This window comes from Dendrobates tinctorius, unplaced genomic scaffold (assembly GCF_039654945.1).
Source record: "Dendrobates tinctorius isolate UK_male_01 unplaced genomic scaffold, ASM3965494v1 ptg000265l, whole genome shotgun sequence".
In the NCBI taxonomy this organism is placed as follows: domain Eukaryota; kingdom Metazoa; phylum Chordata; class Amphibia; order Anura; family Dendrobatidae; genus Dendrobates; species Dendrobates tinctorius.
Window position 1 is genome coordinate 6,861,547 of NW_027361932.1, and position 26,014 is coordinate 6,887,560.

At 43.9% G+C, this 26,014-nt stretch overlaps 2 protein-coding genes across 6 annotated transcripts in view; both read right to left on the minus strand.

Moving 5' to 3' along the window:
• The window catches only part of TANGO2 (transport and golgi organization 2 homolog), a 349,095-nt gene that overhangs the window by 130,592 nt on the left and 192,489 nt on the right, over positions 1-26,014 (minus strand). The window lies entirely within an intron of this gene.
• LOC141069476 (uncharacterized) lies at positions 1,845-3,869 on the minus strand. Its single transcript, XM_073559049.1, has 2 exons — positions 3,484-3,869; positions 1,845-3,373 (listed from the first exon to the last, which is right to left on the minus strand). Exon 2 carries the CDS (start codon positions 3,136-3,138, stop codon positions 2,110-2,112), a length of 1,029 nt encoding a protein of 342 aa, XP_073415150.1. The 5' UTR covers positions 3,139-3,373; positions 3,484-3,869; the 3' UTR covers positions 1,845-2,109.

Genomic DNA, 26,014 nt, shown 5'->3' on the forward strand with positions numbered 1-26,014 from the left:
CCCTCTACAGCGAGCTCCAGGCAAACCCGGAGAAATTTACAGATTATATCCGGATGTCCCAAGAAAGTTTCAGGGATTTGCTTGCTCGTGTCCAACAATCCATCCGGAGACAGGACACACAGCTCCGTCGTGCGATTCCTCCTGAGGAACGGCTACTGGTGACATTACGGTATGTAATATTTAAAAACCAAGGGGTGCGGTCTGATGGGTTTTTTTTAAAATTTAGTATTCAAAACCTTGGGTAATTAGTTTTCGTGAATGTACTAATATTTTATTTTATAGTTTTTTAAAATAATATACATAAATATTAATTTTACTTCTTTGTCTGTTCACAGATTCCTGGCGACTGGAGAAACCCTATCTTCACTACACTTCCAGTACCGTATTGGAATCTCTACCTTGTCTGGAATTGTTGCTGACACCTGCCGGGCTCTCTGGAATGTTCTTTGTCCAGAATTTATGCCCCTGCCCACCGCTGAAAAGTGGATGGAAATTGCTGACAAATTCTGGACAGTATGCAATTTTCCCAACTGTTTGGGAGCTGTTGATGGTAAACACATACGGATCATCAAACCCAAAAGAACGGGATCTGAGTACTATAATTACAAAAAGTACTTTTCAATAGTACTCATGGCCATTGCGGATGCCGGATGTATGTTTGTAGCAGTGGACATTGGAGCATTTGGCCGTGGTAATGACTCACAGGCTTTTAAAAACTCAGACATGGGCCGGAGGTTGTATGGCAACCAATTTAATTTCCCTATGCCACGGCCTCTTCCTCACACTGAAGCTCCGCCACTGCCCTTTGTAATGGTTGGCGATGAGGCTTTTCAAATGTGCGGAAACTTAATGAAACCCTACTCCAGCCGGGACTTGGACCACACCAAAAAAATATTTAATTACAGGCTGACCAGGGCCAGAAGAACTGTCGAGTGTGCTTTTGGGATTCTTGTCTCCAGATGGCGAATTCTGGGCACGGCCATTAATCTTAAACTTGAAACAGTCGATGAGGTGGTGAAGGCCTGTGTGGTTCTACATAACTTTGTGATGGCTAAAGAGCACCCGACCTTTGAACTGGACGATGATGCTCCTAACCCATTGCCTGAATTCACTCAGCACACTCTCAGGTCATCCGTTGAAGTTGGCCAAATGAGGGACCAATTTGCGGCCTACTTTATTTCTGATGTAGGACGGGTGCACTGGCAAGATGAAATGGTGTAATGTTTTTGTTTGTTTATGGTAATAAAAAACCTTATTTGATACCATTACTGAGTGCACTAAATTTTTTAAACTCCAATTAAATAAAAAACTTCCCATGTATAACTGAATTTTTTGATGTTCACACACCTGGGCAGGTAAATACACATACGAGTTAAAATGCAGCATTGCTAGTCTGCGTGAAATATATTGGAACGAGCAAAGCTGCAGGCCATGAATCAGGAAACCAATTTTTTTCAAGAGAAAATTGTCAAACTAGTTGAAAAAAAAGTATGTGATTTTTTTTCAAAACCCAACCCTCAAAACCCAACCCCAATGAAAGTCAATGGGGAATACAAGTCAGCATTGAGTGGATGAATGTAATCAGCTCAATTCCAACTTTTATTTAAAATTGTGGTAGTGTAGAAATAGACAAGTTTCTAGAGTTATTACACTAGGCCTTGGAATGACTATACTAGGCCGTGGTATTTCAAATATGAGTATAGTAGGCCTTGGGCCTACTAGTATAGTCATATGTGAAATACCACGGCCTAGTATAGTCATACCAAGGCCTACTGTAATAACTCGATTTTTACCAACTAGCATCTTGTTTCACAAAAAACAAACTGGTGAAACTTTTTAAGAAAGAAACTTATTTTTTAGACAAGTTTCAACAGTTTGTTTTTCATGAAACCAGATCCAAGTTGGTAAAACTCGAGTTATTACACTAGGCCTTGGTATGACTATACTAGTCCGTGTTATTTCACATATGACTATACTAGGCCTTGGGTTGGTTTTTAACATGTATTTACCCATCAGTGTGTGTGAGCGGCGCAGACAACATTAATGAAACTTTGTAATGGTGAACCACAAATGTAAATTTATTTTTAATCACAAAAATAAACCAAAAAATTATTTTTTCCGGCGTTTGGGGGCAGATGGTTTCAATTTGGGGGTGTGCAGGGAATATGCAACACTTGCAGTTGAAGACGGTGTTTGAGGGGAAGGGGCAACAAAACTTGAGGGGGAAGGTAGTCCAGTTAAGGGAATTAAACTAGGAACACTTGGAGGAAAGGAAATCTGTTCAGGTACATTTGTTGTAATGGCATGTCGCCGTAGGCTTGTGTGCCTGGACCGACTTTGGCCCAATGCCCGCCTTGATTGATTTCGCCTTGAACTTGGGGCAAATGTTGAGTGTAGGTCCCCCGTCTGCTGGGGTGGCTGCTGCTGCTGAGGTGGCTGCTGCTGAGGTGGCTGCTGCTGCTGTGGCTGCTGCTGAGGTGGCTGCTGCTGCTGCTCTTGGTTGGCAGTGCTCGTCCTTGCAGGAGGACTGGTGGCGGCAGTGATGGTCCAGGTTTGCGGAGTGGTGGTGGCAGGGCTACTACATGTTGTTGTAGCGGCAGGGCTGTTCCATGTTTGCCTAGTGGTGGCTGAGCTCCACGCATGCATGGGAGTGGCGGTGGTGCTCCAGACAGGAGCAGCGCTTGCCATGGTGGTGTCGGTGAAGTGACCAGCTGCACTCAGACTTGTGGTGGTGTAACGGTGGGTGTCCTGGCTTTGAATAGAGGTATCCGTGCAGTGGTATGCAGCACAAGTCGGTAGTGAGGTGAAGCGAGTCAATGGTGGCACAGGTGGAAATGACACCACTGACTGCTGACCGTACCGATTATGCTGCATAGCCTGCAAGAAAGCATTGTTGCAGGCCTGCAGCACATTCAGCTGTTGCTCAGGACTAAGGTGTTCGGCCATGCCCTTTTCAATCTTGCTAAAAAAATGGTGTGCTGGTCTGTTGAGGTCGGCCTCCAGACGGTCAAGGCGCTGTTCTACAGAATTGAAGCGGTGTTCAAAGTGGTTAAAACCACGTTCCATGAGTGCAAAACCGCTTTCAACTCTGTCGGACAGCGACTTGAGGCTGGAATTAAAGGCCTCGCTCAAATGCATAAACTCGGGCAAGACATTCCTGTCCAAGGCCCTCTGCCGCTGGCGGGTAATGCCCGCATAACCAGTGGCAGAGACCTGGGACAGGGGAACACCTGATGGCCCAGCTTCCTGGTCACCAGCTGTGTGTGTGGCTGACCTGCAAGGTGCTTCATGGCTGTCGGATGGCTGGGACGGGTCAGAGGACGTCCGAGGAAGGACCGCTCCAGGGCCAGGTTGCAGGGTGCTGCTCCAGGTGCTGTGGAAGAAAGGAAAATCATTACTACCATGCCTTTACAAGAAGCATCAGCTGTGGATTAGAAAAACACAGATTAATAAAAATAAAAACCCAAAATTTATAATAATTACGATCTCGTGGCAAGGACCGGTCTTAGGAACTGAAACGCGTGATAGTGACGGTATCTAGTTCTGGTCCTTGACGCAGATCCACTGCGAACCTGGCCCTCAGCACGAACATCACTGTTGAAGCGGTCCTTGATCGAACGCCAACGTGTTCGGACTTTGTCCACTGTTGGGAAAAAAAAAAACAGTGCCGTCAAGGACAACAGTCACTGAGGCACAATATAGCAATACAATACTCAAAGCAGTCACTGTAGAGCCCGATGACACTGTTGGGTTTCCTGCTAGAATATACCTAGCACGAAACCCAACAGTGCCGTCAAGGACAACAGTCACTGCGGCACAATATAGCAATACAATACTCAAAGCAGTCACTGTAGAGCCCGATGACACTGTTGGGTTTCCTGCTAGAATATACCTAGCACGAAACCCAACAGTGCCGTCAAGGACAACAGTCACTGCGGCACAATATAGCAATACAATACTCAAAGCAGTCACTGTAGAGCCCGATGACACTGTTGGGTTTGCTGTTAGAATATACCTAGCACGAAACCCAACAGTGCCGTCAAGGACAACAGTCACTGCGGCACAATACAGAGCAGGGAAATACTCACTAAACGCCTTTTTGGAGGATGCTGTGGCGCTGTCCCAGCCATCCATCAACGCTGCGGCCACCTCATTCCATAGCCGCCGGGTCACCACATTGTCCTTGTACAGCCGGTCACGGCTGTCCCACAACGGCGCACGCTCCTGGACCAGGCTGATGAGCTGCTCATTATCCAGGTAGACGTCTTCATCCCGTTGTGGAACCTAGACAAAACACATTCATTAGAATAATCAAATTTAAATTGAATAAAAAGTTACAAAAAAAAGAAACATAAAAAAGAGTAAAAATAGAAGATAAAAAATAAAGAACATTACAAATCATTTGATACATACATTCCGTATCACCACCGGGACTTGGCTTCGCTGCTCCTGCTCTTCGCCCTCAGTAGTCCCGTCCGCAGAAGATGATGATGTCTTAAAAAAGTTGAAAAAAACTTAAGAGATTTGGAGTAGCAGCAGATATACTTACCAGATGCACGAAAATAATCACCTCACGGTCTGCTTGCGCCAATTCCTGCCGCGATGGGGAATATTCGGATTCTGAAGACATACTGCATGTAAAAATAATAAAAATCATTAGTACATACATAATTTAAAAGGACAGGCATATAATGTAATATACTCACATTCTTGACGCTGATAGAAGATGGGTTCCTTGGTGACTGTCTGCTCTCCAAACTGTCAGTGTAGTAGTGGCAGAGTTTTGGCAGGCACCTCCTTTATATAGACTTTTTTTTTTTTGACTTTAGAAGTTTATAACTAGTACAACAAGTGGACACCACTAAAAAAAACGCATACATGCGCATGCCAGTGCGCACGTATGCGCATCCATAGGCTATAATGGCCATTTTTAGCGCAAAACGTGCGCATACGTGCGCATGCGCTTTTTTGCAGGACCAAAAAATGCAACATGTAGCGTCTGTAAAATACAAACGCACACCCCAAAAAAACGCAGCGCATGAAAATCGCATACGTGCGCATGCCAGCGGGCAGGTATGCGCACCCATGTTAAATATAGGGGGAAAAACGCATGCGCACGTATGCGTTTTTTTCAAGCGCAAAAAAATGCAAATGTGAAACCAGCCTTAAAGGCTTTCACATTTGAGCAGGCTCACAATTTATATTCATATTATTTATTAAACTCCAGGGCACAGTATCTGAGAAATACAGAAGGATTTAACCCCTTCATCCCCAAGGGTGGTTTGCACGTTCATAACTGGGCCAATTTTTACAATTCTGACCACTGTACCGTTATGAGGTAATAACTCTGAAACGTTTCCATGGATCCCGGTGATTCTGACATTGTTTTCTCGTGACATATTGTACTTCATGTTAGTGGTAAAAATTTCATTCAAATAACTTGTGTTTATTTGTGAAAAAAACGGAAATTTGGCGAAAATTTCGCAATTTTCCAACTTTGAATTTTTATGCCCTTAAATCACAGAGATATGGCACATAAAAAACTTAATTAGTAACATTTCCCACATGTTTACTTTACATCAGCACAATTTTGGAACCAAAATTTTTTTTGTTAGGAAGTTATAAGGGTTAAAAGTTGACCAGCGATTTCTCATTTTTGCAACACCATTTTATTTTTGCGGACCACATCACATTTGAAGCCACTTTGAGGGGTCTATATGATAGAAAATACCCAAAAGTGACACCATTCTAAAAACTGCACCCCTTAAGGTGCTCAAAACCACATTCAATAAGTTTATTAACCCTTCAGGTGCGTCACAGGAGTTTTTTGAATATTAAAAAATAAAATGAACATTTAACTTTTTTTCACAAAAAAAATAATTCAGGTTCAATTTTTTTTATTTTACCAAGGGTAAGGGTTCTGAATTAGTAAATACACTGTATGCACAATTATTAGGCACATGACTATTTTGATCATATCATTTTTATGCATATTTGCTATTGCCAAGCTATATAAACTGAAATACACTTATTGGATGAAGACGATCAGGTGATGTGTATTTGTGTAATGGTGGAGAGTGTGGACTAAAGATGGCAAAACTCAACAATCAAAAGTGAAGCGATCAATGCTGTCATATCCAAGAACTGCACCCTCATAGTGTGCCCAGAAGTAAAAGGTGTCCAAAGTAAGAAAAGCTGAAACCCGACCACCACATAAAAGTTGGATCGACAAGACTGGATGAAGAAATTTCTGCACACAGATTTTTCCAAGGTTTCATGGACTGATTAGAGGAGTGTGACTCTTTACGAACCAGATGAATGGGCCTGCGGCTGGATCAGTAATGGGCACAGACCATTCCTTCGACTCAGACCCCAGTAAGGTGGAGACAGGGTACTTCTATGCAAAATTATTAAGATAACCTAGTTGGATCTTTTCGGGTTGAAGATAGACTTAAAGTCAACTGCCAAACCATTTTAACAGATGAAAATAAACAAATGAGAAGGGAAAATTTTCATTTTTCATTTAGCTGTAAAATAATTTGGCGCAAAAATAGTTGCTTAATAATTATACAATTATATTTAAAGAGAACTTGACAGCACAATTTTGCAAGCTGACGTAAAGACCTATTTCTGAGGTCGTTGAGCGGAGATCTCAATTTATTGCAGGCAAGCTGTGAAATCAATCTGAACATGTGCCGCCCACACTAAGGCTGGGTTCATACTGCATTTAGGCAGTCTGTTTAACGGATTGTGTTACACTGCGGCATAGCGCGATGTAACGCATCTGTTAACGCCGCCATAAGCTGCCATTTACGAACGCATCGCTAACGCATGTCATAAGCAGCATGCGTTAGCGATAGGCCGTCATTCTGTGACAGACCCTCGGACGCGGTCTGCAGCGTCCGAGGGTCCGTCACTGCTAGCGCAGATGAAGCATCTGTGCTAGCAGTATAGCATTACGCGATCGCGTTATGCAGTAGCGTTAACGCAGTCCGTCAACGCTATGCGTTGAACAGACTGCATTAACGCAGTATGAACCTAACCTAAGGCACAAAATTTCAATCAGAAGGCAGGTCATCGAAAAAATATCGATTTAATCTGTATAACAGTGCCATTACAAACCTGTCCTTACTTTAACTTGCAAGTTCGTGGTGTGTGGTTCTCTTTAAATATTCAGGTTTCAAGTTTATCAACCTTTTGAATCATCACTGTAGTTATTTCAATAACAAAAGTAATCAAAAAATACAAATTGTCTAATAATTGTGCGCGCTGTGTATTATTTCTCATAGTTATACGCTGATTGTCCAGGTTTTACAGCGGTCAATACACTGATTCAGACAGGGTAAATCTACATTAGTATCGGCTTTGGCACAATTTCAATGATCAAGGATTGGTGTAACGGGATTTCACTGTACTTTGTGATGGTATTGCAGTGCCCATTCACATTATTTTTATAAGTAATATTTTGTCACATTGCAGTCATTTCTCATTCACAAGTTCATCTAACAGATGTCATCTATCAGACAGGTCCACCAGTATAGGAACCAGGAACATATCTGCATTTACAGCAAATTGCTCCTGGTCTGCTCTGTGAGATACCAAGTAAGCAATAACCTGCAGAGCTGGAAGCTGGTTTTCTGCATTACGCATGCATACACCACTCAGTTATTTTGCACTTTATCTCTCAATATTTATATGGCTTGATTTGGTTTTTTTCTTGCATGCACAATGTAGACTTTGTAAAAAAAAAAAAAAAAATAATAAACCTATTTTTATGTGCAATACAATAAACTTAAAAATTCTGAATTTGGAAACAGCAGAAATATATCAGATGATGTGCCATTCCAGTCACCAGCCAATGAGAAGCCTCAGTAGTTAGGTAATAAAAGAACAGGACATCATCATTTTCAGTCCCCGACAGACCACCTTAGCCGCCTGCACTGGATCCATGGGGGCTTAGAGTAACAGATCATGACTTAGTTTATTCTTTTTTAATAACATCTATGAGGTTTCTAAATTTGTTTTACATGTTAGAAAACCCCCTTCATATCAGGCAGATCCTTACATGGAATTTTACAGCAGGTTTTTGCCATTAAGCACCACTCCAGTGTTTTTTCAGCGGTGGAGTGATGCTACTTATCCAAGTTCCCTGAGCCTAGCCTTATACTTATCAGATGCCGACTTCAGTTCTTCCCAGCCCCGCTCCGGTTCAGCTCCACCATCTTGTGACCACAAGGATCGCAAGCTCTCAATGTAAGTCTGAGACCATTGACCTGGCTATCATGGACTTACAGTGGATTGTGACTTCAGTGTTTGCTGGAGCGATCTGGCAGGTCACAAACTGCTGGAGACCAACAGGGTGATGCTGGGAACAGCTGAAGACATTGGCTAATAAGTGTAAGACTAGGGACAAGGAACTTAGAGTCATAGCACCACTTCAGTGCTGCAATAAATAAAAAATGCTGATACTTTAATCTGAGAGTAGCATAATGTAGGGACAGTGCATGATTCAAATGATGTGTTACTTTCTGAGCAACTTGCTCTAGTTTCAATATAAATCTGTGTTCTATCAGCAGGAGATTATCACTGCCGGACTAGGTATCTTGCGCCAAGCAGTCCAGATGATCGGTGTAACTCTGCCTCCACCACTCATTGGCAGCTTCCTGACAATGCACAGTGGATGGAAAGCTGCCAATTAGGGGTTTGGGCGGCGTGTACACAGTTAAGCATTCTGACCACTGCTACATCTACAGCAGAGAAAACAGGGATTCTATGAAAACTGTACCAAGAAGCCCAGTAAGTGATACATCACTAGAATCAGGCTCTCTGTCCTTACATTATGCTGCTCTCAGACTTCACAGCAAAACCCTGCTGACAGGTTGTGACTTGGCTCTCGCTGGTTATTGCTTTAGATGTGCAATATGTAACTCAATAAGGTATATAAAACAGGCATTTTAGTCCTAACAAAGGACCATTGGAAACAATTGTTCCAAATTACTCCCTCTCAATAACACATGATGGATTGAAGTGACAAGTTGTAGGTATACAAATAAAAATCATGAGTATTCATTTGCTAAACCCTCTGGATCCAGTGCAGGCCACTACGGTGTAAGCAACTACGTCCCGTTCTTCAGTCACTGAGACCTGTGATTGGTTGAAGAGTTCAGGTGATTGAAGAAAGACATCATCTCTTCCTGATCCACAAGAGACCAGAAGAGTTGCCTGCGCAGATGATTTTGCTTGATTTTAATTTTTTTCTGTGGTTTTATTTTTTTTTTTACATTTTTAATTTTCCATTCTCGTCATTAACATTGTGGAAAACGGACAATTGGAAAGCTGTTTCCAAATGAAGAAATGGGTTCTCTCAGCATGTGAGTTTCTCCTGTGGATCTACAGCAATGCCCGTTTAACCCTTTCACGACAGAGCCCTTTTTCGTTTTTCGCTCCGCTTCTTCCCAGAGCCAAAACTTTACTGTTCCATCAACATGGCCATCTACGGGCTTTTTTGTGGGATGAGCTGTACTTTTGAACAACACCATTGGTTTTACCATATTGTGTACTTCAAAACAGGGAAAAAAAATTCCAAGTGCGGTGAAATGGCAAAAAAGTGCAATTCCACACCTGTTTTTTGGATTTTTTTTTACCAAGTTCACCAAATGCCAAAACTCATCTGCCAAGATGATTCTCCAGGTCATTACGAGATTATAGACACCAAACATGTCTAGGTTCTTTTCTATTTAAGTGGTGAAAAAAAATCCAAAACTTGTTAAAAAAAAAAAAAAAGGGTCATTTTCCGAGACCCATGGCGTCTCCCTTTTTGCAGGATCTGGGTTTGGGTGAGGGCTTATTTTTTGTGTGCCAAGCTGACATTTTTAATTATATCATCTTGGTGTGTATGCAATGTCTTGATCACCCGTTACTGCATTTTAATGCAATGTTGTGGCGATCAAAAAACGGTGATTCTGGGGTTTTGACTTTTTTTTTTTTTCACTACACGGTTTACCGATCGGATTACCGTAATTCTTTTTATAGCTTGATAGATCAGGTGATCTGTGGCCGGCGCTCATAGCAATGCAGTAACTCTGCTACATAGAGCCGATCTGAGAATCGCCACTATGTAGCAGAGCCGATCGAGCTATGGCAGCTTCTAGTCTCCCATGGAGGCTATTGAAGCATGCCATAAGTTAAAGAAAAATGTTTTTAAAAATATTAAAATAAAAAAAGCATAAAAGTTCAAATCACCCCCCTTTCGCCCCATTCAAAATAAAACAATAAAAAAAAAAATCAAACATACACATATTTGGTATCGCCGCGTTCAGAATCGCCCAATCAATTAAAAAAAAAAAGGATTAACCTAATCGCTATACAGCGTAGCAAGAAAAAACATCGAAACGCCAGAATTACGTTTTTGGTCGCTGCGACATTGCATTAAAATGCAATGACGGGTGATCAAAAGAATGTATCTGCACAAAAGTGATATAATTAAAAACGTCGGCCTGGCACGCAAAAAATAAACCCTCACCTAACCCAAAATCACGAAAGCAAACTTTGGAATTTTTTTATTATCACTTAGATAAAAAAGACCCTAGACATGTTTGGTGTCTATGAAATCGTAATGATCTGGAGAATCATAATGGCAGGTCAGTTTTAGCATTTAGTGAACCTATTAAAAAAAAAAGCCAAACAAAAAACAAGTGTGGGATTGCATTTTTTTTTTTCTATTTAACCGCACTTGGAAATTTTTCCCGTTTTCGAGTACAAGACATGCTAAAACCAATGGAGTTGTTCAAAAGTACAACAACTCGTCAAACAAAAAATAGGCCCTCACAATGCCATATTGATGGAAAAATAAAAAAGTTATGGCTCTGGAAAACGCAAAACCGAAATCCGGTCATGAAGGGGTTAATATTTTTAAAAGCTTTTTGTTTTTACTTTTTGCATGCGTCAATAGCTTTCATGGGAGACTAGAAGCTGCAGTTGTCCGATCACCTCTATGCACACTTGGTCAGCGCTCATAGGAATCCGGCTATGACAACCATAGAGGTCTGCTGGAGACCGCTGGTTGTAACGCCAACCCATCGGTGACTCGCGATCACGTGACGGGGTCACCGATAGGTGGCATTTCAGGCACGCTTCCAGTAAGCGCGAGTTAAATGCCGCTGTCAGTGATTGACAACGGCATTTAACAGGTTAACAGCCGCGGGTGGATCACGATTTCACCCATAGTTGTTAGAAGCACATGTCAGCTGTTCAAAAAAGCAGACATGTGCGGGGAAAGATGTGGGCTCAGCAATGAAGCCCACCTCAAAGGGGGAGCAACGACATGCGCTGTACATGTACGGCGCATGTCGTGAAGGGGTTGAAGTAGCAGTATGCACCAAAAGAGAACTGCTTTTTTGTATATATATCTTTGCTTCTTCGCTGAATTTTATTTTGGACTTTATTGGATAAAAATATATTTCTATTTGAATAATACATTAGTCAGGTGCTTCAATTTATACTACATTTATAATAAGGAAATCCACTCATTAGTATCCACATAAAATCTTCACTGTAGCATCAATCATTGCTACTCACAGTTCTAGTAGAGAAAAATATATAAGTAAATAGAGGTATGAAATGCACAACTGGACATAAAAGGGCCAGAACGGATTCCAGATGTGGCATTTGCATTATATTGTTGTGAAACTACAAAATGCAGTCAAAGGATCTCTAAATGGAAGAGAAATAGATCATCCATCAGTGAGAGAGCAGAATGTTAGAGGAGTGACAAAATTAACAGCTTGGCACATTCTATTAAAATAAAAAAAAAAAAGCTAAACTGTGAGTTTAGGAGCTCAAAGGGGCCTGAACGTCCACGGAAGTTAATAGTGGTTGGTGATAGCAGAATCCTTTATATGAATGAAGAAAAAGCCCTTCACAACATCCACCCATGTGAAGAACACTCTCCAGGAAGTAGGTGTTTCCGTATCAATGTCTACTATAAAGAGAAGACTTCATGAGAGCAAATTCAATTAGCCTTAAAAACAAAAAGACGAAATTAGACTTTTCCAAAAAAAAAAAAAGCTAAATAAGCCGGACCACTTCTGGAAAAGCATACTTGTTTGGATAGATGAAACTAAGATCAACCTGTACCAGAATGATGGGGAGAAGAAAGTATGGAGAAGGCTTGGAAAGGCTCATGATCCAAAGCACACCACATCCTCTGTAAAACATGGTGGAGGCAGTGTGACAGCATAGGAATGATTGGCTTCCAATGGCAATGGGTCACTATTGATGATGTGACTCTAGAAAGCAGCAGACATATGAATTCTGATGTGTACAGGGCTGTACTTTCTGCTCAGATTCAACAAAATGCTTCAAAGTTGATGGACAGAGCTTCATAGTACAGATGATCAATGACCCAAAACAAACTGCGAAAGCAACCCAGGAGTTTATGGCAAAGAAGAGGAATATTCTGCAATAGCCAAATCAATCCCAAGATCTCAACCCCATCAAACCTGCATTTCACATGATTAAGACAAAACATAAGGCAGAAAGACCAACAAACAAGGGACAACTGAAGTCAGCAACAATAAAGGTCTAACAAAGCATCGCAAATGAGGAAACCCAGAGCTTGGTGACGTCCATGGCTTCCTGACTTCAGGTAGTCATTGCCTGCAAAGGATTCTCTACAGAGTATAAAAAATGAACATTTATTTTAAAGGTAAAGTTAATTTGTCTAAGTACTTTTCAGCCCCATAGAATGAGGAGACTTTGTAGAAAGTCCTTATTCACATTGAGCTTGGCTGACAAGGTAAGATTTTAAAAGTAGAGACAGGCTATGTTTGTTCTGAAAGGGTACCACCTTGTTGCATTGGGATGGTTTTTATGCTTTTTTGAACAAAATAGCGTTAACTAAGTACCATATACTATTTACATGCATCATTACTGTTTACTTTTTTACTTACTATTGGGCATATGCTCAATTTGATTTTTATTGGGTTTAGTTTGTAGAAAAATAGTTGCAATTCCTAAAGGTTACACAGGATATTTTTGCTCAACTTCTTTAATTAAACTTGATAGTCTACAATTCAAATACATCACAGCTGTTTCATTTTAAATAAAAAATAAGACCATGAAGAGTCCAATTCACGAAGATTTTGTCATTGTCCAAATATTTCTGGACCCAACTGTATCCTACCTGGCCTTTAAATTTGTAGGCTTTTGACCAGGGAGAGGCATCTTTGATAAATATTAGGTTTAGAATCCCATCAAAGAATGGTACGCCTTGTATCGGCTGATGGGCTCTCATGAATTGGCCAATTTATGCGGTAAATGCCCTCATTTATATAAGTATATGCTATACAGCAGTAGTGCAGTCCAAATTTGATATATTCAATGTTTGCATACAACTCAGTGCTTACAGAGTGTCACTGTATTACTTTGTTCATATATTAAGCAGTTAAAGCAGCTTGCACCTGTTCACAGTTACTTTACTCTGTCCGTATGTGCTGGTCACTTTTTTTTTTTGTAGAATACTGTGAAGAATATTGGAGATATAATTCCAGGTCAATCATCTGTATCCTATTTGGCATGGGATTATAAAAAACCTCTTCAGTGTGCAGTTGTAACCAAACACCAAGCAGCAGCAAGGGGGTGGAGAGTCAAGGGACTGGGAGTGACAGAATTGACACCTTGTCCAGCTCAAAGCAGAATGAAAGGCTTTGTTAAGTCAGCAATAATTTCATAAGGAGAACATAGGCATATCTTATGTCTTGGCCACACACCGGTTATATTTCAGAGATCCCTAGAACATGGTGAGCGCCCGACTGGGTCTCAAACCGTCCTAGCCTCAGAGGGTGGGGAGATACCTAGAACAGACAATAGTTAACAGATGGTAAAGGTGTGCTTGGCCTGAACGTGTAGCAGTGGCCCGGCCGGATCCGATTGCGCCGGAGCCGATGCCCTAAAACCATCCAGAATTGAGTTATGAGCTTTAATAGGTTTGGGAGTTTTGCAGCTGCAGAGGCAAGGGGAGGGGATTTATGTTCAGCCCAGAGGGCAGGAGAGGAGTGACCCAGAAGGGTTAAATGCAAATGCAGAGCTTGGCCTATTGTTTTTTATCTGGGGAGGTTGCAATGACATATCTTTTGAGAAGTCCAGGAACAGAGGGGACCACAAGCCTCCTAATGTGGCAGCCCCTCACTAGCAAGCCACGTCTTTCATCTACTGGTAACTGACCCATATATTCTGCTTATATCTTTTGTCCTACCACTATTGTATTCGATATCTGACCATTATATATGTATAAACATTATTATTAATAATAATTTTATTTCTATAGCGCCAACATATTCCGCAGCACTTTACATTATAGAGGGGACTTCTACAGACAGACATTACAGCATACCAATAAACACATAGATCAAAACAGATAACAAGAGGAATGAGGGCCCTGCTTGCAAGCTTACAATCTGTGAGGAAAAAGGGGAGACATGAAAGGTGGATGTTAACAATTGCTTTTATTGTTCAGACCAGCCATATAGTGTAAAAATCGGGTGTTCCTGTGATGCTGTATGAACCAGTTAACAGTCTAATTATGTAACAGTACAGACACAGAGGGCTAGTAAATGCATAAAGCATGTGAGAAAATGATGCGAGGAACCTGGTTATGGTAAAAAATTTTGAAAGAGCCACACAGGGATATTTAAGTTAATGCGTTGAGGCAATAGGCCAGTCTGAACAAATGCGTTTTTAGGGCATGCTTAAAACTGTGGGGATTGGGGATTAATCGTATTAACCTGGGTAGCGCATTCCAAAGAATTGGCACAGCACGTGAAAAGTCTTGGAGACGGGAGTGGGAGATTCTGACTATTGAGGATGTTAACCTCAGGTCATTAGCAGAACGGCGGGCACGGGTAGGGTGGTAGACTGAGACGAGGGAGGAGATGTAGGATGGTGCTGAGGCATGGAGTGCTTTGTGGGTGAGGGTAATAAGTTTACACTGAATTCTGGAGTGGATGGGTAACCAGTGTAAGGACTGGCACAAGGTAGAGGCATCGGTATAACGATTGGTGAGGAATATGATCCTAGCTGCAGCATTCAGGACAGATTGGAGAGGGGAGAGTTTGGTAAGAGGGAGACTGATTAGTAGAGAGTTACAATAGTCCAGACGAGAATAAATAAGAGAAACAGTATGAGTTTTTGCAGAGTCGAAAGTAAGAAAGGGTCGAATTCTAGAAATATTTTTGAGGTGCAGAAAACAAGAGCGAGCCAGTGATCGCATGTGGGGGGTGAATGAAAGCTCGGAATCAAGTATGACCCCAAGACAGCGGGCATGTTGCTGGGGAGTAATGGTGGAATCACACACACGGAAATGGCAATGTCGAGCATAGGTAGGTTAGTAGAGGGAGGAAACTAGAGGGAGGAAACACGAGGAGTTCAGTTTTTGACAGGTTCAGTTTCAGATAGAGAGGACATGATGTTGGAGACAGCGGTAAGACAATCACTGGTGTTTTCCAAAAAGGCAGGCGTGATATCAGGAGAAGTGTATAATTGGGTGTCATCAACATAAAGATGGGACTGGAACCCAAATCGACTGATTGCTTGACCAATAGGGGCAGTATACAAAGATAAGAGGAGGGGGCCTAGAACCGAACCTTGAGGAACCCCAACAGTAAGGGGAAGATGAGAGGAGGAGCCAGCAAAAGATACAGTAAAGGAGCGGTCAGAGAGATAGGAGGAGAACCAGGAGAGATAGGTGCCCTTGAGGCCGACGGAGCGGAGCATAGTGTAGAGGAGCTGATGATTAACAGTGTCGAATGCTGCAGAGAGATCCAACAGAATTAGCATGGAGTAGTGACCATTATGTTAGAAGATTATTAGAGACTTTAGTGAGAGCAATTTCAGTAGAGCGTTGAGAGCGAAAACCGGATTGTAGAGGGTCGAGAAAAGGGTTATCTGAGAGATAGCGGATAGGTCGGGCGGGAACCAGGAGTTCCAGGAGTTTAGAGATGAAGGGAAGATTAGAGACAGGTCTATAGTTAGCGGCACAGTTTTGGTCGAGGGATGGTTTTTTTAAATAATGGCTGTATGATGGCATGCTTAAATGAGGAAGGAAAGATACCGGAAGAGAGAGGTTAAATATTTTTGTTAGGTGAGTGGTGACAGCAGGGGAAAGGGACTGGAGGAGATGTGATGGAATGGGGTCACTGGTGCAAGTAGTAGGGTGCAAGGAGCATGCAAGGAGCCTGATTACTCCTTCTGTTACTGGTTCAAAATTACAGAGTGAGCTAGATGCAGTGGGGGAGGGAGGACAGTGCATGGTATGAGGTGATTGGGAGATATGGTCAATTTTTTCTTTGAAATAATTGGCCAGATAGTCAGCGTGGAGATCCGTGGTTGGGGCCTGCACTCTTGGGTTGAGTAGGGAATGAAAAGTATCAAAGAGATGTTTCGGCTAAGTCCCGGTCAAACATTGAGCTTAAAGCAGCAACTTGTACCTTGCTAGGCCTCAGTCCTAATTCAAGCCCTTTCTGTAAAAAATCCAGGATACGAGAAATATTGGGATATGCTGGGTCAGGAGGATTCGGAAGACACCATGACGAGAATTTTTTTACACATTTTACCATATATGGCATTGGTGACCGGCTTCCTAGATTTCTGCAGGGTCGCAATTACAGCATCTGATAGGCCCCTGGATTTTAGGATCTGGGCCTCAGTAAGGCCGGTTTCACATTAGCGCTTTTTCAGCGCGCGCACGGCCGGGGGTAGCTCCGCCCCCGAGCCGGCTCTCTGCCCGGCGTGCCCGCCCCTTCCTTGTAGCTCCGCCTCCTAGCGGACAGCGGCGCCTGCGATCGGCGCACCCTATCTTTAGCATAGGGTGCGCCGATCGTGCGCAGGCCGTGCGCTAGTTGCGCTTTGACCTGCGCTGCGCACTTTTGACGGTGCGCCGTGAGCGCCAAAATCCGAAAAGTTTGATTTTGGCGCGCACGGCGCACCGTCAAAAGTGCGCAGCGCAGGTCAAAGCGCAACTAGCGCACGGCCTGCGCACGATCGGCGCACCCTATGCTAAAGATAGGGTGCGCCGATCGCAGGCGCCGCTGTCCGCTAGGAGGCGGCGCTACAAGGAAAGGGCGGGCACGCCGGGCAGAGAGCCGGATCGGGGGCGGAGCTACCCCCGGCCGTGCGCGCGCTGAAAATGCGCTAGTGTGAAACCGGCCTAACCAGGCAGCTAGCTTCAATCCCCGAAGATTCGGGTGGTGTAGGGGACCTTGTAGGAGGTGGTTGTCTTCTATGGGCAAGTGAACTGGTCCGTCTATCTGAAGCTCTGTTATCAAGGAAAACCAGCTCCTCTTTGGCCAAACCGGAGCCACCAGGATGGTCGGAGTTCCCTCCTTCCTGATCTTCCTCAGAGTCATGACCAAGATTGGAATCGGGGGGAAAGGCATATGCCAGACAGAAATTCCATTTGTAGGCGAAGGCATCTATTCCCAGAGATTTGTCTCTGGGGTTCAGGGAGAAGTATTTCTTTACCTGGGAATTTTGGCCAGATGCTAGCAAGTCGACCTCTGGGAGGCCCCACCTGCTCACTAGTCATTGAAAAATTCTTCCGTTCAGACTCCACTCATCAGGCTCAATACATTGTCTGCTCAGGAAGTCTGCCTGAAGATTGGAGGTTCCCTTTAGGTTGGCTGCCGTCAATGAAAGCAGGTGCCTTTCGGTACAGAAAAATATTCGTCCTGAAATGGACTTTAGGCCGTTGAATTTCGGGCCCCCTGGTGCTTGAGGTGGGCTACCGCAGTCATATTGTCGGAGTGTATCTTGACATGATGACCCTGGACCAGATCTGTTACTATCAGGAGGGCCTACTCCATGACCTTTAGCTGAAGTTGGAGGATCTTGAACTTATTTACCGACTCCATAGCCCCTGGAATGGGGTCCGGGATATCATTGCTCCCCAGCCTTTTTTGCTGGCGTGTCGTCACTGTGACTAGGGGGAACAGAGACCAACTCACACCTTTGCTCAGATTCTTGGGGTCTATCCACCAAGCCAAAGAGGTTCTTATTCTTCCTGGAGTCAGAACTCTTTTGTTCAAAGAGCGATGGTGTCCTTTCCAGTTCCCCAGGATGTGGAACTGAAGCACTCTGGAATGGGCCTGCGTCCAAGACACTGATTGTATGCAGGACGTCATTGACCCCAGAACTGACATGGCTGACCGAAGGGTCGGGAACCTCTGCTTTCTGAAGACCAAGATTTTGGAAATTATAGAATTCTGATGATCTTCTGGAAGGAAGGACATCTGCCTTCTTGAGTCTAACAGTACTCCCAGAAATCTTCTCCTTTGAGAAGGTTGAATCTGGGATTTTTTTATATTCGGAATCCAGCCTAAAGAATGTCCAGAGCCTGAGCTACCTGGTTCTCCAGGGCCTGGTAGGAGGTAGCTATTATCAGTAGGTCGTCTAAGGAAGGTACAATGCAGATGCCCTGATTTCGAATATGGGACACGGCTTCCGCCATTACCTTTGAGGACACTCGTGGGGCAGAGGATATGCCAAAGGGGAGCACGTTGTATTGGAAGTGCTTTGTCTCTAGACCCTCTTGAACTGCAAACTTTAGATACCTTCTGTGTTAAGGATGAATAGGCATATGGAAATATGCATCCTTGAGGTCTATGGTGGCCATGAAGGAGTGAGGGCCTACCAAGGGAACGGCGGTTTTTACTGATTCCATTTTGAACCTGCGGTATGCGATGTGTCGATTGAGGTCCTTTAGATTTATTATTATTCTTGCCTCTCCTGTGGGCTTTTTCACCCGAAATAGCCTGGAATAATGACCTTTTCCGTGTTCTTCCACAGGAACTTGGGAGATGGCGTTTGCTTGCAATAGTGCCTGTATGCCCGATTTTAGCACTGTCTGAGCCTCCCGAAATGGCATGAGGTGACTGTCAGACCCTGGGGAGGGGGGGGGGGAGAACGACTCAAAGGCCTTCTTTGATGACACTGATGCCAAAGGTAGTTGGACACCGACTGCCAAGTTGTGGAAGAAGTTCGAGAGTCTCCCCCCCACTGGGCCGGAGTCATTGTTTCTCCTGTTGTTGCTGCTGCTGTGGGACAAGGATATTCTTACCCCTCCCCTTAGCATAGCTCCATCTTCCTGTTTTCCCCTTCCCTTTAGACTGGGAAGTCTGACTCTGGGGAGCTCAAAAAAAAAACAAAAAAACCTTCCTGGGGGTCCTTTGTTCAGGAAGAGCCTTCTTTTTATCCATGGCCTTTTCAAGAATTTTGTCTAGAGCTAGTCCAAAGACATGTTCACCCCTGAAGGGGATGGAGCAGAGCCTGACTTTAAAGGTAACGATCCCACTCCACATCGTAAGCCTGAGCGCTCGTCTGGCAGAGTTAGCTTGAACAAGAGACCTGGCGGAAGCACGAATTATCTCCATGGATGCGTCTGCCAGGAACCCTGTAGCTTTCTGGAGTATGGGAAGGGAATCAAGAAGCTCACCCCTTGAGGTCCCCTGGGAAATATGGTTCTCTAGCTCCTCAAGCCACCTGAAGAGGGATCTGGAGACATAAGTTGAGGCGGTACCCGACTAACACCGAGGCAGAGCTCTCTCAAGCCTTCCTTAGAAAGCTCTCTATCTTACGGTCCATCGGACCCTTAAGCTGGGATGCGTCATCAAATGGAAGGACTGTTTTTTTTACTACCATTGCCACCTGGACTTCCACCTTTAGGATGTCCCATTTATATGCATCGCCTTCCAGGTGGAACCTGTGCCCAAGCTCCGATGGAGAGGAGTAGCGCTTCTCTGGGTATTCCCATTCCTGGGAAATCATATCCACAATGCTCTTATGCACAGGGAACTCCGCCTGTTTAGCCCCCTCCAGTCCTCTGAACACTCTATCTTGGGTAGACTGAGGTACTGGCTCGTCTTCTAGCCCCATAGTGGCACGAACTGCACTAACCAGCTCCTCCACGTATTCTGAGTAAAAAATATCATATATCCTCAGGGATTTTAGGGGCTACCGTCTCTTCCCATCTTTCAGAGCATGAGTCACATGAGTGTTCTGACTCAGAAGCCGAGTCTTCCGGCTGAAATCTCCTTTTTTTGTTTACGGAGATGGGCCCATTGATGAAGGAGGGGGAGGAGGGGAAAAGGTGGCTAAGGAGGTCTGAACCTCCTGTTTCACCAAGCTGCGGATCTTATCAATCAAGGAGCGGTGCTAGGCTCTGACCACTCTATCCATGCATGCCTGGCACAACTTCTTTTTCCATGATGTGGGAAGCCTTTTATTACAAATGCCGCATTTTACCGCTTTTTTGTTGGTGCCTTTATGGGAAGACTTGTCTCTATACAAGAGAGGAGAGAAGTAGCTGGGAACTAGTAACCCCCTATCTCAAGCTACCACTCTCAGGACCCAACCATATTAACACTCACCGTGGCTGGGGCAACGCTGGGCTCTGCAGATGCAGGGCAGGAAGAGCTCTCCATGCTGACAGGGGATTTTCGTCTTACCTGTTGGCGGCTTCCGGCGGGTTAATGAGGATTTAAACCCGCCCTCAGCGCTCATTTCGTTTTTCCCCTCCCCCTCCCAGGGTCCGGAGCAGGCATGGGGTCTTCCGGCGTGCTCTCCAGGGGCCGCCACAGGCCGAAACCGGAAGTCCCTGCATTCCAGGGTGGAACGCATACCCCGGAAGTGACCGCGCGTCTGTGACGTCACTTCCGGGACGCCTACAACGCGCACGGGAGGAGACCGGAGGGCTGCGGGAGGCCTCCGGTCGAGGATCACTAGCCCGCTTTACCCCCCCGAGGGGGCACGGGTGGGCCAGGAAGGTCCCGAATTCCATGAAGACGGGAGAGCATGGGGAGGGGAGGCAGAGCCACCGACCACCACTGTCCGGCATTCAAATCAATAGGTAAACTGCAGCAGCCGGCCACACAGCATACCCCTAACCTCTGTATGCCCCATTGGGGACAGGAAAGACACTGGTGAGTGGGAGGTGTGAGGGACCTTTTAACCCCTTAACGTCCAATGACATACACAGTCCGTCATCAGACATCTCCTCTGCTTTGATGAGGGCTCCGGCGCTGAGCCCGCATCAAAGCCGGGACATATCAGCTGTTATGAACAGCTGACATGTGCCCGCAATAGGCGCGAGCAGAATCGCCGTCCGCCCACACCTATTAACTAGTTAAATCCCGCTGTCAAAGCTGACAGCGGGCATTTAAATAGCATTTCCGGCCGCCGGGCCGGAAATGACCTCATCGCCGACCCCGTCACGTGATCGGGGGTCGGCGTCATGTTGCCTGGACAACCAGAGGTCTCTATGAGACCTCTATGGTTGTTCAAGGCATATGGCTTTCAGCACCACCCGATGGTCGGCGCTGAAAGCACAGCAGTAAATCTGCTACATATGGGCGATCTGCTCATCACCCATATGTAGCAGGGCCGATCGGGTTGCGCATGCTTCTAGCCTCCTATGGAGGCTATTGAAGCATGCCAAAAGTAAAAAAAAAAAAAGTTTAAAAATAAAAGAAAATTAAAAAAACCTAAAAGTTCAAATCACCCCCCTTTCATCCCAATCAAAATAAAACAGTAAAAAAAAAAAAGTCCCACATACACATTAGGTATCGCCGCGTTCAGAATCGCCCGATCAATAAAAAAAAGCATTAAACCGATCGCTAAACAACGTAGCGAGAAAAAAAATCCAAACGCCAGAATTACGTTTTTTTGGTCGCCAAGACATTGCATTAAAATGCAATAACGGGCGATCAAAAGAACTTATCTACACAAAAGTGGTATCATTAAAAACATCAGCCCGGCACGGAAAAAATAAGCCCTCACCCGACCCCAGATCATGAAAAATGGAGACGCTAAGGGTCTCGGAAAATTGCGCACGTTTTTTTTTTTTTAGCAAACTTTGGAATTTTTTTTCACCACTTAGATAAAAGAGGACATAGACATGTTTGGTGTCTATGAACTCGTAATGACCTGGAGAATCAAAATGGCAGGTCAGATTTAGCATCTAGTGAACCTAGCAAAAAAGCCAAGCAAAAAACAAGTGTGGGATTGCACTTTTTTTGCAATTTCACCTCACTTGGAATTTTTTTCAGGTTTACGAGTACACGACATGGTAAAACCAATGGTGTCATTTAAAAGTACAACTCATCCCGCAAAAAATAAGCCCTCACATGGCCATACAGACGGAAAAATAAAGTTATGGCTCTGGAAAGAAGGGGAGGGAAAAATGAAAATGCAAAATCAAAAATACCCCTGGTCATTAAGGGGTTAACCTCTTGTACTTCCTGTCCCCCATTAGGGCGTGGAGACAACCTCGTATGCTGTCGTGGAAGGATGCTAGAGAAACAACCATTAACGGACCAGACATATATAAAAAGAGGAACTGGTGGCAGCCCTGACCTATTTCACTGGTAAAAGTGAAAGGGGCCAGGGTTGTGGGCGAGTGTGGTGCCAAGTCAGTGACTTCATAGACCGCATCCTCTCACTCCTCGTGTCTCTTGGGCCTGTGTGGACAGGGGGGATGTCTGTGTAAAACTGTACCACGCTTAAGTAACGTGTCCCCAGGGGGTGCAGAACATCACATTGGTACAAGTATGGAAACCTTACCATGTGATCCCGCTGACGTAACACTGACGTCAGATGGGGTGGCGAGGTGCAGATCCTTGACTTGTGGTGGCAGGGGAGGGATTCTGTGTGCTCTCTCTGGTGTCATCCTTCACAAATACTATTGGAGGTTTCGACTGCTTTTCTGACTGTGCACTTCTCCCATCAGCTTAAAGCGGTTTTAAATTAGTGCTAAATCTTAATCGTTTTAAAATTTGTTTTATAAACTCTTTTTGTTAGCTTGGCGTAAACGGTGGTTTATTTTTATAAATTTATCGTAACAATGAGACGAACAACAGCTAATTTTTAAACAAATTTTTATTAAATATTGACATTTACTCTCCATTCACAAACAAAAAGTTAAGAGGGGGACATCTTAATGCAACCCTTCAAATACCTCCCCCTAGTGTAACCTATCAGTGGTAAACGACCAAAAGAGTAAGATTGATTTACAGGTACACAGCTGTCTATCCTAGTGCTTTTTGGTAAACGTTTTTCGTTTTACTTCAGGTGCATAAATAAAAAGAATTTTAGGGTTGCTCTCTCTAGAGCAACAACGTAGACGTAGAGTGCGTATATTACATCCATGATGCCTATTATGACTTTGAGATGTGACCTATAGTCCTGAATTGGGTCGTAGTGAAACGTTTCCAAACTCAAGTCAGGTTGCCTACATCATGGCATATGTCGTATGTAGTCATTTTGAAGACGTTCATCCTTTTGTTTAGATGTTTCCGAATCCCTTGATTCAGCCTGTCTCATCCGTTTCTCCTAAAGATGACATTCCCATTGTTTAGATGTTTCAGCTGTCTTTGATTCAGCCTGTCTCATCAGTTTCTACTGAAGACGACTTTCCCATTGTTCAGATGTTTCAGCTGCCTTTGATTAGGCCTGTCTATCAGTTTCCTTTAAAGCCGGGACTTGCATTGTCCACTTATCTCAGCTGTTTGAGACACTTTTGCTTTCTTATCTTTTGGATAAACTTGCCCAATAGATAGTTGTTTTTTAGGTGGCATTTTAAAAAACGTCATTAGTATTACGACCCTTAGGGCCCCATTACATTTAGCGATGCACCAGCGATCCCGAGCACGATATGACCCGAGGTTTCCGTTTTAAAATGGCGATCATGAATAAGGTTATAGCGCTTTTAACGTTACAGCGTTTTTCAGGTCCTCGATCATGTTATTTTCTTTATTCAATGAATAAAGGCGATCACATAAAAAAATTGTGCCCTCTATGAAAAACATTTCTCTCTCTTCTGACATGCCAAAGAAGAGAGAAATGAGGTTACCAAGCCCCCCACACCACCCTGGTGCCTCTGCTATCCCTAGGTCCCTCTAGTTCCAACCCCCGGCCTTTCACCTCCCCTTCCTGAAAAAGAACAAAAAAAAAATAGTGGGCACATGCACACTGCGCCCGGAGATTTGCCAGCCGGCACCAGCAAGGATTTTTCCTATTAGTTCATTTTGAATACTGTGATAGACCCTACCACAGTGATCAAGAGCCAATAATTAGTATGTCATCCCCCCCAATGTCATCACCTTAGGCTACTTTCACACTAGCGTTTCCCGGAGCTGCAGAGGGATGCGCACGGCCGCACCTCCTCTGGTCAGCTCTGCCTATGGGCGCATGACGCTGCATGCGACCTGTGTACCCTATCTTTAGCATTGGGTACGCAGGCCGTGTGCAGGTATGTGTTTGCCAGCGCATGCGTCCTTTTGACGGTGCGCCGACCTGCGCCAAATGCACCGTGTTGCATTTTGGTCCGTCAAAAGGACGCATGCGGCGGCAAACGCATACCTGTGCACGGCCTGCGTACACAATGCCAAAGATATGGTACGCAGGTCGCATGCAGCGTCATGCGCCCATAGGCGGAGCTGACCGGAGGTGCGGCTGTGGGCGGAGCTTCACGGCGGCCATGTGCATCCCTCCGCAGCTCCAGGAAACGCAAGTCTGAAAGTAGCCTTAGTTATATTACTTTTTTTTAATTTTGTAATTTTTATTTCTTTGATTCTTTGCCATTAGGGTTGGGGTTAGGGTTAAACTAGAGTTAGGTATTTTTCAAAAGTTAAAAGAAAAAAAAATCATGACGATATGATGACTAGTGTTGAGCTCAAGTGCTTGCTACTTGTGTTTGCTACTTGAGTTTGCATCAGAGTCACTCAAGCACCCGTAACACTTAGTGCTTACCGGAGCACCACAATGCAAACTAGAGTAGCGAGCACTTGCGCTCAACACCAATGACGACATATTGAATATGACGACCAAATATTATCAAATTCTGTGTAGTTCCCTTAGGACTAAAATTCTTCACTATACCCCCTGGATAAAATCCTTGATGGGTGTAGTTTCCAAAATGGTGTCATTTGTGAGGGGTTTCCACAGTTTAGGCACATCAGGGGCTCTCCAAACGCGACATGGCTTCCGCTATCGAATGCAGCAATTTTTGCTGCTTCCTTTCCGAGGCCTGCAGTGTACCCAAACAGTACTTTTCGCTCACATGTGGGGTATCAGCATACTCAGGAGAAATTGCACAACACATTTTGGGGTCCATTTTTTCCTGTTATCTTTGTAAAAGTAAAATAAAATGTTTGTGGGAAAAAAAGTAAAATATCAATTTTTTTCAATTCCTGTGAAGCACCTGAAAGGTTAATAAACTTCTTGAATGTGAGTTTGAACACCTTGAGGGGTGCAGTTTTTAGAATGGTGTAGCTTTTGGGTATTTTCTGACATATATACCCCTCAAAATCACTTCAAATGTGATGTGGTTCCTAAAAAAAAGTTTTTATAAATTTTGTTGGAAAATTGAGAAATCGCTGGTCAACTTTTAACCCTTCTAACGTCCTGACAAAAAATATACATATTTCAAAAATTGTGCAAATGTAAAGAAGACATGTGGAAAATGCTTTTTATTAACTTTGTGTGATATAACCATCTGATTTAAAAACATGAAAATTAAGTTTGAAAATTGCCACATTTTCATATTGTTATATTTTCATAAATGTACGCAAATCATATCAACCAAAATTTATCACTATCATGAAGTACAATATGTCATGACAAAACAGTCTCAGAATCAGTGGGATCAATTGAAGCGTTCCAGAGTTATTACCACATAAAGTGACCCTTATGGGCTTTAACGCATACACCACTGTTATGAATGAGTCACCGTAGGAGGCAAAAACAGAAATTCAAGCTAAGTCCAGAAAACCAGAGAAGTTGGCAACTATCAGATTGCAGACCCCTGAACCTATAAACACAACTAGCAGTAGCCGTGGGGGGTTCCTACGATGCCCTAGACCCCTCGATCACAGCCGGAGAATTAAATAGACCTAAAGAAAGAAAGGGGAAATCTCAACTGCCCCAGAGCAGACCCCAAAGCAATAGGCAGCCCCAACATATAATG